Source organism: Jaculus jaculus, chromosome 1 (assembly GCF_020740685.1).
Source record: "Jaculus jaculus isolate mJacJac1 chromosome 1, mJacJac1.mat.Y.cur, whole genome shotgun sequence".
In the NCBI taxonomy this organism is placed as follows: Eukaryota; Metazoa; Chordata; class Mammalia; order Rodentia; family Dipodidae; genus Jaculus; species Jaculus jaculus.
Window position 1 is genome coordinate 141,326,009 of NC_059102.1, and position 12,730 is coordinate 141,338,738.

Sequence of the window (12,730 nt, forward strand, 5' to 3'; positions counted from 1 at the left end):
TGCCAGCTCACCACACACGGCTGCTCCTGCTCAACGAGGCAGCCAGAACCTACCACTTGTTTAGACGACTTTCTTTCCGTCTTGTTACCTGCAAACCTGCTGGACTCAGAGGTCTGTGCCAGCTATGATATTGCCAGAAAGCTCAGAGATCCGAGACCAGTGAGCACAGTCACCCATGAGGCAGGCAGCCCTGTGGACGCTGCACTGGGCTCTTCTCCCACTGGGAGAGCTGCAGCTAGGGCTGGCTGGGAACCTGAGTGGCTAAGGTGGGTCTGTTTTTGAACCACCTGCCCCTTTCGTCCCTCCAGACCTTGTGTGCCCCTGAGGGCCACACCCAACGTCTCTTCTCCACACCTTCCATTTCCTCCATGGGAACATGCTTTCTCTCGCAAACACACACACACATCATCATCATCATCATCATCTGTCTGGACAGGACGCAGCCCAGAACTTTCCCACTGACTCACACTCCCATTCAAGACTATGCGAGCGGCGATGCAAATAACAGCTGTGGTTTATTGAGCACTTACTACAAGCCAGACAGTGTTATAAGCCTTTTCTGAGCACGCTCCATTAACCCTCTGCAAGACCCAGCAGCTGGGAACATTGATACCCATTTTATGGATGAGGACATTTGAAGCGAGGAAGTGGAAGGCCTGGCCAAGGTCGAGGGTTCAAATTCAAGCCACCTGGCTGCCAAGCTCCTGCAGGCTGTCACCGAGGATCCTGCCATCCCGACCACCAGCGAGCTGGCACACCTGTGCTCCAGGATTACCCGGGGAGTGTGCACCAGAATGTACACACAATGGGTGAGGCTGCGAACAGGCTACAGAGGGATAGCAGGATACGTGGACAAGCAAGAGTGAGACTGTTCAGAGTGCAGGAAGGCAAAAAAGAGCAAGCAGGGGCCGGACCTGCTCCCCAACTGTGGAGGGGGCTCTGGAGACAAAGCTGGAAAGCCTGCTGCTGCCAGAGGACAGCGACCAGAGGCAATGTGTGACCAGAAAGGCAAGAGAAGCACAAAGAGGTAGAAGCTGGGCCTCGCAGCGAGAGGACTGCCAGCCTGCTCAAAGCTTGGGCCCCACAATGGGGTACTCCCAGGCGCCACTGCCCTGCCCAGCCTCTGGCATCTGCCCTGGCACAGGGTCTCCTGGAGAAAATGAGTCAGCAGTGTGCTCACTGGTACCCTGTGTGTGTGGTGGTGGTTGGGGTGGGGGGGAATCTCAAACAGCCAGCTTTTTCCAAGACATGGAAAAGAGGGGGGCCTCATCCCCCTGGCTCCAGCTCAGAGGGGCAGGGTTTGGTGAAATGGGAGGAGCTACAGCCCTCGTTAGCCTCTCCAGGGAATACTGAGGTCGCCTCAGAATGGAAAGACAGCAAGCTCTGTTAGGCTGCCATCCGCAGCCCTCCGCGTTGCTCCCATCCTGCCCTCTCTCTCACACCCACATGCAGTAACTCGCTCCAGCACACCCTCACTCTCATACAATTTATGCACAAGCTGGGAATCCCAGCCTCTGGGTGCCAGCTATGCGCGGGCCCCGCCCTGGAGATTCCCAGCCCCTCTCTGGCCGCAGTCCCCCCACCCACCCACCCCATCTGCACAAGGAGGTTGGACTTGGTGATCTCCCAGGGCCTTTCCGCTCGGACAAGCTGGCTCTCACCCCTCGGTCACCCGGGAGAGGGACAGGAACTGAAAGCTTCCCGGGAGAAGCTAAAAAAGTCTGAGGCACGCAGACACAGACACACACACACACACACACACACACACACACACACACACGGTTACAGAAACGCAGGAACGTGCAGATTCACAGACACTGAGCCCAGAGCAGAAGCCCAGACCTGGAGACCTAGAAACTTGCTTCACAAGAACAGATGGAACCAGAAACCTGGAAGCACGCGACCCACATACACAGAGACCCCTGAGCACACCGAGACCTCCTCTTCCCCTACCGGCCGTTCTAGGCGCCACCACCCGTCCCCTATCCTGATGCCCAGGCTGGCTCTGCACTGACCTTCCCCAGCTGGTCCTCGCCCCAACGGCACCGAGCAGCCCATTCTGGTGTACCCGAACCGCCAGCGCTCGCCAACCCAGGCCCGGCCCGGGCGTCGGGGGCGGGGGGGGGGGGGGGAGACGCAGCCCCTGTTAACCCCTGCTGTCCCGCCTCGTGGGGGCGCAGGAAGCTGACGTTCCGCTGCGAGCGTCTGGCGTGGCAGGGAACCCCAGCCCTCGCCAGAACCGAGGCGCAGGAGGCTGGGGAGGGGACGTCCCGGGGCTCGTACTCACCCCCCGCGTGCCGCCGCCGCCGTCGCCACCGCTATGCCTCGGGCCCCCCTCGCCGATCCCGCGCCCATGGCAGGCCCCTACTTCATGCTCCCGAGCCCGGGGGGCAAGTGTGGGCGCGCCCCATGGGGCCGCCAGCCCCCCGCCGCACCGCGCCAGGCCGGCTCAGAGCGCGCGGCCCGCGCGCCCCCAACGCAGCCCCGCGCCCAGGGGCGCCCGAGCAGGCAGACTGCACAGCCCGGGTGCCGCAGGCGCCCGCGCCAGGCCCATGGTCCCAGGAGTCCCGGAGCCACGCTCGCCCCTGCCTCACTCTTCTTGGGCTTCCACCGAAAAGGAAGAAGCAAGGGGGAAAAAAAGAGAGAGAAATGATCAAACTTTTGGAGGCAGACTGCTGGCGGTCCCCGGAGGCAGGGCAAGGCTGGGCGAGCGCGCGCGGAGGGCGGTGGAAGCTGCCTCCCCGCCAGCCTGGGGGAGGAGAGGAAAAGGAAGGATTTGGGGGAAATGAAGGCGATTTAAAGTCTCGGCCCGCCGCAGCCCTCCACCTTCTCTCCTCCCCGCTCCGGGCCGCCCTCTGCTGCCCACCTCTGCCCCCTGCCGGCCACAATGGGCACACAGTCTCAGACAGCCCTTTGCCAAGTCCGCCCACCCCTCCTGGTCACCATCGGAAAACAGACGCCCAGAGAAGGGGTGGCCCGACTCCACTGGGATCTATAGCAACTCCGAGATCACGAACTTCAGGCTTGCGAGACTGCGGATGCTCTAACACCGAGGAGGAGGTGTGGAGGACAGAGGGGTCTCATACTCTTGACAGGATTCCAGAGTTGCAGGGACACAACTGAAGCCACCACTTAGTGTCCAGATCCCCACGACCCGTACTGTCTTAACATACAACCCTTAAAAGACAGGCTGCACCCCAGGTGCAGCGCTCCCCAGGAGAAGGTTGCGAGGGGGCGTGATCAATGTCGTGGACCTTCATCCACCCTCGCCTCTGGAGCCGACTGGACGCTCCCCGCATCCACATCCCACCCCGACATGCGACAAACACCCAAATTCACACACCGACAAACCCCCAGAGACTCGACCCCCAGGCTAAATTCCCCCTCGCTTCCGCAGCCCCTCCTCAGACGGACCCACACTCCTGCACTGGCGCGCGCACACACACTCCCGCTTCCTTCCACACTCCAAACGCGCTCACTCGTCCCCACACAGGCACCGCCACGCACTCTTCTTGGTTCCCCAGAAACACACTTTCGGACGCCTGGATCCCCAGAGCACTCAGACGTTACACACGCAGCTGTTCACACACGAGTGCTCACACTCGCACGCCTATACCTTTCACACTCATACCACGCACACGCCCAGGTGCACACCTCCCCTTGCACGCTCCCAAATGCACACACTCGTGCGTGCACACCCTCCCCTGCAGGCAGCTCTCTGCGAGTGCCCGCCACGGGCACGAATGCACACACGCTCTACCTCTCCGGGAGAGAGTGCCCACCTCTGCACACGCGTGTATTTTTATGCACACATGCGCCCGGCGCTCCAGGACGCGCCCCCCCTTCCCAGACACTTACTGGGTCCCTAAATGCGAGGCTAGCCGGTCGGTCCTTCCGTGGGCGCCTAAAGTCATTTGTGTTCATGGGTCCCCGCAGCCCCAGGCGCGGGGGCGGGGTGCGGTCCCCTTTCCCTAAACGCAGCTCGGGCGCGCAGGGCGCAGAGGCGCCGGGAGGGACATGGGCGCTCGGGCCTTCGTCGCCAGCCCGGTCCGCCTGCGCTCCGGCTTCGGCCACTGGGCGTCCTCGGGCTCCGGCGAGAGCTCCGGGCGCGGGGGGTGGCTCATAGGTGCAGAGGCCCCGGCGGCCGCCGGCCCTTTTGAAGTCTCTGCTGGGGGCGGGGAGGGGGCGCTGAAGGCGGCCTTTTAAATCGTGGCTGCACGCGGGCACCGTCAAGCAAGGTGTCTGGTTTCAGCAAACTTTCGGAAAAGTCCCAAGCCAGAGAGGGGGAGGGCGCCGCCGAGCTGTGCGCCGCAGCCTGCAGGGGGCAGAGCACCCGCGGCTGCCAGAAGCCCGCGCACCCCAAGTCCAGCCAGAGGGCAGCCAGGAGCACCCCGACACTGTGTATAAACTGTGCGTGGTCTTGCCTTCCTCTGGAGGTCAGAGTCGCGGAGTTACCTTAGGCTTTTCAGAAATCCACAGGCCCCAAGGTAGAGAGCGTCTGATCACAGCCAGTGTGTTTTTTGAGCTACATACTTTGTGCCAGGCACATCCTGTCTTTATTTACATTTTTGGTATTTTGTTCACGGTGGTTTTTTTTTTTTTTTTGCTCTAATTTAGAGACTTTTAAAATATTGCATTCAACGGTTAGGAATCTTGACTCCTTAGTGGGAAAGGTTGGCACCCCCTTAGATATTTATCTCCATTGCTAAGGGCCTTGGTGTCCCCTGATTCTTTTCACCCTCACTCCCTTCCTCATGCTGGGGCTGAGGGGTACTGCATTAGGGGAAGGGAGAGGTGGTGTTGGTAGGTGGTTCGGTGGGCCAGAACCCAGATTAGCCTCATTTCCATCTGTTGTAAATCTGCACAGGTGATGCAAACTCTGGCCTTTGTTTCCTGAGAGCATCTCTGCCTGAGAGCCCCGAGGTGTTTCCCACCCCCTCCTCAGCCTGGGTCCCTTCAAGACCTGGATCCCTGTTGCTTCTGCCCAGGCTGCTGCTCTGCTGTTCCCCACCTCTGTTTCTCTGGGTGCAACTCAGAGCTCACTTGACTCTGTGTCCCCAACCCAGCCAGAGACATAAAAGATGCTGGTCAACCACTGGTCATTTAAAGAACTATATATTCCTGCCAGATGTAAACCCCTGTACAAGGCTCCAGGGGAAGTAGGTCTGTCAGTATGGGAGTGGGGACAGACATTGCACTTGGCTCTGCTTACACATCTGTAACATGAACAGAGACATGCAGGGCAACTAGGGGTAGGGAAGAGATCATCAGATACCACTCTGTCATGAGGAAGCTCCTGCAGTCACGTTGAGACAGAACAAATAACACAGGAAGAATGTGACAGGTGCTGTATCAATGAGATTCAAATCAACGTAATTGCTAAGCAGATAGGGTTGGAGTAATATCCAGGAAGGTTCCAGGGGAGGGAGGAGGCTTGGATCCTGACGGATGTGTTGTATAAACTTGTAACCACAGAAGAGTCGGATAAAGGGGTGGATTGAAGGCAGGGACAATGGACTGGTGGAGAAAATCTCCAGGTCTTCCCACCACAATCCACAGGGGACGTTTCATGGCTCCGTGGGCAGTGAGGTATGTTCAGTCAAGGGGGGACAGTTCCTCAAAGGCAGGCGGCTGGCCAGTGGTTCACTGAGACCTTTCCAAATTCTCACCCACGTTATACAAATACAATACTGGTGCCCGGGAGCCCTATTCTATGGAGAGAGAACCAAAAGACCCATGGGAAACTGTTGGGAACCCAAAAAACTGAGTCGACCCTTTCCAGGGCTTCGTCATTGTCACCCATAATGTAGCTGCGCCTGAGTCTTGTGCAAGGGCCTTTTGTAGTTGGATAGCTGACACGATTCCTTAGCCGCAAACCCAGCTCAGCCAGTAACCTCCAGAGCTGGCTGTACTTTGCTAGGTGGGTAGGTCAGAGGTTTGAGGAACAGCACTTTTTTTTTTGTTTGTGTGTGTATGTGTTCATACGTGGTGTGTGCATGTGTGTGTCCAGATGTGTATGTCCTGTGTGTGTGCATATGGAGGCCAGGGGAGAACTCTGGGGGTCCTCTTTCTGCTCACTGACATGTTTCCTTGAGACATAAACCTCTCAGAACCCAGAGCTGCCATTGTTGATCAGACTGGCTGAGTAGCAAGCTCCAGTGAGTCTCCTCGTCTCTGGTCTCCCCACAGGACCGGGCTGACAAGTATGCATGTCACAGCCAACTGTCTACATGGATGCTGGGGAGTTGAGCTCATGGTGAATGAGGCCTTCATGCATTCAGTCATCTCCCCAGAGTCATCTTTTTTCTTTGCTTTTCTTTCTCCTTTTCTTTCCCCTCCTTCTTCTACCTTCATGTTTTTCTTTCTCTTCCTCATTCTTCTTCTCTCCTTCTCGCCTCCATTCCTTTTTCTTTTTGGTTCTTTGAAACAAGGTGTCATATAGCCCTGGCTGGCCTTGAGCTCACTAGGTAGCCCAGGCTGGCTTTGAACTTCAACCTCCCAAGTGCTAGGATCATAGGCTTGTGGCACCACACTTGGCCAAAGTTGCAGTCCTGAAAAAAAGTAGCTGATAAAAGACTGGAGACTTGTTTACAAACTGGCAGCGGGACCTTCATTTTCCTGGTTGACAGTACCTCTGAGACTCTGGCTGGCTTGTCACTCTGGGTCTGGAGACAGCAGCCTCATCAGGGGAAGACACTACAGCTGTAGAGCCATGTCGCTGTGCACAGTGCCTGAAGGAAAGGCCTGTCCATCATGAGCTGGTCTAGCCCCTCCAGCCAGGACCATAGAAGTATTCGAGTCAGCACTCAGGCACCTTCTCCTGAGCGGCGCGGAGCCAGCTCCAGTGGCTCCCATGACCCATGACACCCGAGGGCTACATTGTTGAGACTTGTGTGAGCTCCTGTAAAACAAGCTATTAGTGAAAACAACTTGATCTGGGGGTGGCGATGCAAGCCTGTGGTCCCAGCACTCAGAAGCCAGAGGCAGGAAGGTGGCCAGTTCAAGGCTAGCCCGTGGGGCTGGGTGGTGGCTCCGTGTGTAAGAGTACTTGCTATAGAAGCATGGGGACCTGAGTTCAATCTCCAGCACGTACACTGAAAAGAAAAGCCAGGTTGTTCTGCACATGCCTATAACCCCAACACTAAGGGGAGCTGAGGCAAGGGGCTCGCTCTCTGGGGTTAGGAGGAGCACTGGTCACAGAGTTTAGTGGAAAAACAATGAGCTCTAGATTCAGTGAGAGACTCTGTCTCAGGGATACAGGAAGACACCCAACATCATCCTCTGTTTTCTCAGTTGTGCACATGGGACACACAGCTGTGCACACACACAGTACACACACCACAAAAGCAACAAAGAGGCCAGCCTGGCAGCATAGTGACTTTAAGGCCAGCCTGGATCATATAGCAAGACACTGTCCCAAAAGTAAAGTTAATTGCCTAAGGTTACAACTAAAGAAATATATTCAAAACAAAGGTACTGAATTCTCCAAACTACCCTCTTTCTAGTCATCCCCCTACCTTTCACTATTTCCTCTGCTCTTGGGGTTGTATCCTCCTGTTGCAAAGGACTGTAACTGAATGTCTCTGAGCATCATTTCTCCTTTGCACTCGATGGCATGGGATATTGCAGAGGTCATTTGGAATCGGCCTCAGAAAGTGGTAAGTGTGGCCACCAGAGCTCTGATCCCACCCTACAGACCTTGCTGTCAAACACCAAATCCCTGGACACCATTCTCACCTGGAACAGACCCTTGAATGCCAGAAGCAGGGCCAACCCTTCCTCCCTCAGTCCATCACTTGATGCTTCCTTCCATGCCTTCCTGAAGCTTCCCTCTTCCCCGGCATCATTCTCCCGGGCTGCTGCAGCCCCTGGCGGCTCTTAAATATTCTACACCTCTGTTCCCTCCGGGCCTCCCTCCCTTGGTGTGTTAAACTTTGAGATCCTTCTTCTGCTCAGATGCTTATTTTCTTTCTGAATGCGTATTCCGCAGTATCCCCTCGGAAAGCTTTTCCTAACTCCTCTGTGAGCTGGGTAGAGTGGTGTGCCAGTGAAGGCCTATCAATGGCTCTCTGGAGGCATTGGGCACAGCCCTGATTTTTAGTGTAATTTTTACACTAAATTTTACACTACACTTTTAGCAGCCAGTTACAAGTTCCCAACATGCTGCCTTTGGATACAAGGTTTGGGAGAAGTGAGCCACCAGGTGTGAGGCAATTCTTGCATACCTGTTGGATCACATGTCTTCTGTTTCACAGCCCCTCCATCATGTCCCCCCTAGCCATGGTAAGCCACTCTGGAGCCTGAACCAAAAGCACAGCCAACTATGCTAATCTTGACTCTATGAGTGTCAGCCAACCTCTCACTGCTGGGGCAAAATGTCAGACAAAAATCAGTTTATGGCGGCTGAGTTTTTTCAGTTAATAGGCTTCCAGGTCCAGGTCACAGTCCCTCATGGCAGGAAGTTGGGGCAGCAGGAGCTTGATGCAGCTGCTAACATTCAGCCTAAGAGAAGAAGCAGAAAGAGAGGGATGGGGAGGGAGGGAGAGAGAGAAAGAGGAAAGAATATTGCTTCTCAGCCAGCTATCTGCCTTTTACCCAGCCCACAGAAAAGGTGAGTCTTCCCTAGTCTGCCTACACAATTCCTCACTGGTGATTCTAAGTCTTTCTAAGTCTTAACATAAATTACAGTGTACAAGTCAAATTTTTTATTCCGATTTTAAAAATATAATTTATTTATTTATTTGAGATAGAGAAAGAGGGATAGATGGAGGGACAGAGACAGAGACAGAGAGAATGGGTGTGTCGGGGCCTCCAGCCACTACAAATGAACTCAGGATGCATGTGCTACCTTGTGCATCTGGCTTACATGGGTCCTGGGGAATCAAACCAGGGTCTTTTGGCTTTGCAGGCAAGCACCTTAACCGCTAAGCCATCTTCTCCAGCCCTGGTTCCACTTTTGTTTTTGCATTCATCTTGAATTTTTCTCCAAAACCTGACACATTGAAATATTATTTTCCTTGATTGCTGAAATTTTTGGCACTATAAGTCCTGTGGTGGACATTTTCACAGGCCACTGTGCAGCTGTCCCTACGCCAGAGGTAGAAGGGGCTAGGGAGATGGCTCAGTGGTTAATGGTGCTTGCTCGGCAAGCCTATTGACCTGAGTTCAATCACCACCATTTATTTAAATCTGGGCACAAGATGGCATACCCACATGTAATATCAATATGTCTATGGCAATGGCAGGTGGAGCAGGAGAAACCCAAAGCATGTGGGCCAGCTAGACTGATCTTCCTAGCACCAAAAACAACAGAGAGGGCTGGGGAAATGGCATAATGGTTAAGGCGCTTGCCTACAAAGGCTAGTAACCCAAGTTTGATTCCCCAGTACCCAGTAAAGCCAGGTGCACAAAGTGGCGCCTGCATCTGGATTTTGTTTGCAGCAGCTGGAGAGTGTGGTGCACCCATTATCTCACTCTGTTTCTCTTCTCTCTATCTCTCTCTGCTTGCAAATAAAGAAAAATATTTTAAAAAACAGAGAAATCCTGTCTCAAACAAGATGGAAGGAGAGGCTAATATTTTGAAGTTGCCCTTACCTCCACACATTCACCCCCCCCACACACACACATACACACACACACACACACACACACACACACACACACACACTGGAACCTGGAGTGTAATGACTACATGGGGACAAAGGACAGGAAGTCACAGAAGGGTGGGCAATTCTCTAACCCCACAGGCAGCCCATCCCTGCTCTAGTTGGCTCCCATGAGGTCACAATGTGTCAAGGACAAATGCAAGGTCATCCAGGGCTAGATGTTCCATTTGGTGGCTCATTTGCTGTCCCAAGGTGCCAGGCCTGGCTGCTTATCCCTTCCTGGCCAGCAGTGCAGAGCATTTTCTGGAGCTCAGGAACCACACTGACTTTGTGGGCATCTCACTGGCCTTTGATTGGGTGGCTGGGAGTTCAAAGACTCAGTATAAGGTTGCAGAGGTCTTGTTTCTTACACAGTTGAGGTATGCTGATTCCACATCACAGGGTTTCATGGACATTACCTCATTGGTGTTCTGTCAGTCCTCAGATGTGGGCATTGCTTTGCCTATTTACACAGGAGAAGTAGCAAGGCCATGCCCATGGGCTTCCCACTGTAACTGAAATACTAACCTAGACCCATTTGATTCTGCAGCCCTCCATGAGATCTTAACCACTTCTTTTGGAAAGAAACTTCTAAGAAAGACCCCTTCCACCCTAGTGCCTACGAAAGCCAAAGTTGAGGAGTGGCAATGGGCAAACGCAGCATTTTTTTTTTTTTTTTTGTCCTCCATCTGACCTGGCATGACACATGTTCCTTGTTCTCCCAACCCATCCATCACAGAAGCCCATCACTCCTCCCGCCAACCTCTCTAGCCAGTTTCCAAAGGGGAGTGCAATGTCCCCAGCTCAAAGACACTCATAAATTGTCATTTGGAGGGTCAGGTGAGGGGATGGTGGTGAAGAGCACTGAGGACAACATGAACATCTGTCACGTTCCAGGCTCTGGAACAGATGGCTTTCCCCTCCTCATTCAAAACATGTGCCTATTAATATTCAAAGTCCTTCAAATTAGGGGGGGGAAGCAGGGATAAAACTCTTTGGTCACACAAGCCATGTCAGAAGTGCCAGCCTCATGGGGCTAGCAGCTACTGTGTGGGGCATGCAGACATAGACAAGTCCCATCTTGGCAGAACTTTCTGTTGGGTGCAGGGCTGTACTGAACAAAGGCTGCAAAAGGGACTGGCTGGAACCACACAGTGAGCTGTCAACAGACCTGGGAAGAGACCCATCTTCCTCACTTCCAAAGCCAGCCCCTGGCCCCAGGACAGGGGAGAACTGTTTGCCTTGGCTAGTGGGTCCCTTTGGGAAAACAAATAAATCAGAAGACAGTGGAAGAGGCTACAGTGGCGAAGAGGAGCCAGTTACATGGGAGAATTATTTTTATCCTGCCCAGAGAGCCTAGGCACCCCATTTTGCCACAGGGCAATGCAATTTCTGTTTCGGATAAAGGACTAAGAATGCTGTTTTTCCCTGGTCAGGGACCCACGACACACCAGGATCTGAGCATCAAGGTCTCTCCTTGCCTGGCACTTTCAAGGATGGCCCGCACCCACCTCTAACACCAACTCTTTCAGTTCCAAGGTCACCAGAACACATGGGGAAAATGACAGACAGGAAATCCATAGCTGTCTGTAGAGGGATGTATTACAGAAAGTGTTAAACTCAAGCTTAGAAGTTAGGTATGGTGACACATACCTGTCATCCCAGCACTAGAGAGGCTGAGGCAGGAGGATTGCTGCTGCAAGTTTGAGGCCAATCTGAGCTATATATGAGACCTTATCTAGAAAAAGATAAAAATAATTTTTAAAATATTATTTATTTATTTATTTGAGAAGGAGAGACAGGCAGATAGAGATAGAGTGGTCTCTAGCCATTGCATACAAACTCCAAACACATGTGCCACCTTGTGCATCTGGCTTATGTGGCTACTGGGAAATCGAACCTGGGTCCTTAGACTTTGCAGGCAAGTGCCTTAACCACTAAGCCATCTTTCTAGCCCTAAAAAAAATTTTCTTTAATAAAACAGGGCTGGGCAGGTGGCTCAGTGGGTAAAGCACTTACCATACAACCACAGGACCTGAGCTTGGGTCTCGGCGCCCACATGAGTGCCTGGAATGTCACTCTGCACCTGTAACCCCAGCCCTTGGGAGGTTTCAGACAAGGAGTCCCTGGGTTCACTGCCTAGCTAGTCTAGCTGAACCAGTGAGCTCTAGGTTTAATGAGAGACCCTGTCTCAAAGAGGCAGATCCCCGATGTCAAGCTCTGCCCTCCACACACACACATTCACTTCTCCACACATGTCACCTACACACACATGCATGCATGCCACACACACACATGCACATGCACAAAACAACAGCAGCAACGACAATAGCGATGATACCGATAATGGGGTGGCACTGGAGATGTGTCTCATTTGGTACAATGCTTGTCTAGCTTGCATAAAGCCCTGGGTTTGATCCACAGCACAAAATATGCTTGGCATCATGGTACACATCTGTGACCCCAGGGCTGGGAGGTAGAGGTAGGAGGATGAGAAGTTCAAAGTCATCTTTGGTTACACAGTGATTTCAAGAACAGCCTGGGCTCAGAAAAGTGTTCTCTGAGGCACTGTCTCCACCCACAGAGACTGGTGCATTCGTGACCCCACAGTGAGTACCAATGACCCCACTGAGGAGGACCCCCAGTGGAATGGGGTGGGGAAAAGGAACGTAAGAGCATAACCCAATGGGAATATGACCAACTTGCAATAAGTTCATATAGTAAAGTTCTCAATTAAAAACATTATAGGGTTAAGATAAAACTTAGTGACGGCTTTGAAAACTTGGATTGCCATGTTTCATAGTTGTAAATATGATTAACTCATATTCACTCAGATAAACTCATTTAACTTAATCCCAGCTGAGCAATGAAAGAAATTACAGTTGACATCTAGCTTACAATTTGTTTGAAACAAGTCGAGCCTTGAATCTTTGAGTCAAGCAGCAGTTATAAAACTGGCTTCTGAGCTTCCTGTGCAAGTTATCTTTTTCTTAATAAATAATCTTGAAGACAAAAGAAACGATAAGCCTTGGCTATGGGAGACCCTGTCTCAAACAAACAAAACGAAATAAAAATAAATGGGTGTA

General features: G+C 53.0%; 1 protein-coding gene across 2 annotated transcripts in view; it reads right to left on the minus strand.

Annotated features, from left to right (window-relative positions):
* The window catches only part of Col27a1 (collagen type XXVII alpha 1 chain), a 129,922-nt gene extending 125,827 nt beyond the window's left edge, over positions 1-4,095 (minus strand). For both annotated transcript variants that reach the window (XM_045141753.1, XM_045141752.1), the window contains exon 1: positions 3,859-4,095. In XM_045141753.1, the coding sequence (XP_044997688.1) occupies positions 3,859-3,914 (56 nt within the window). In that variant the 5' untranslated portion in view covers positions 3,915-4,095. The remainder of the gene's footprint in view (positions 1-3,858) is intronic.
* Positions 4,096-12,730: the final 8,635 nt, after the last annotated feature.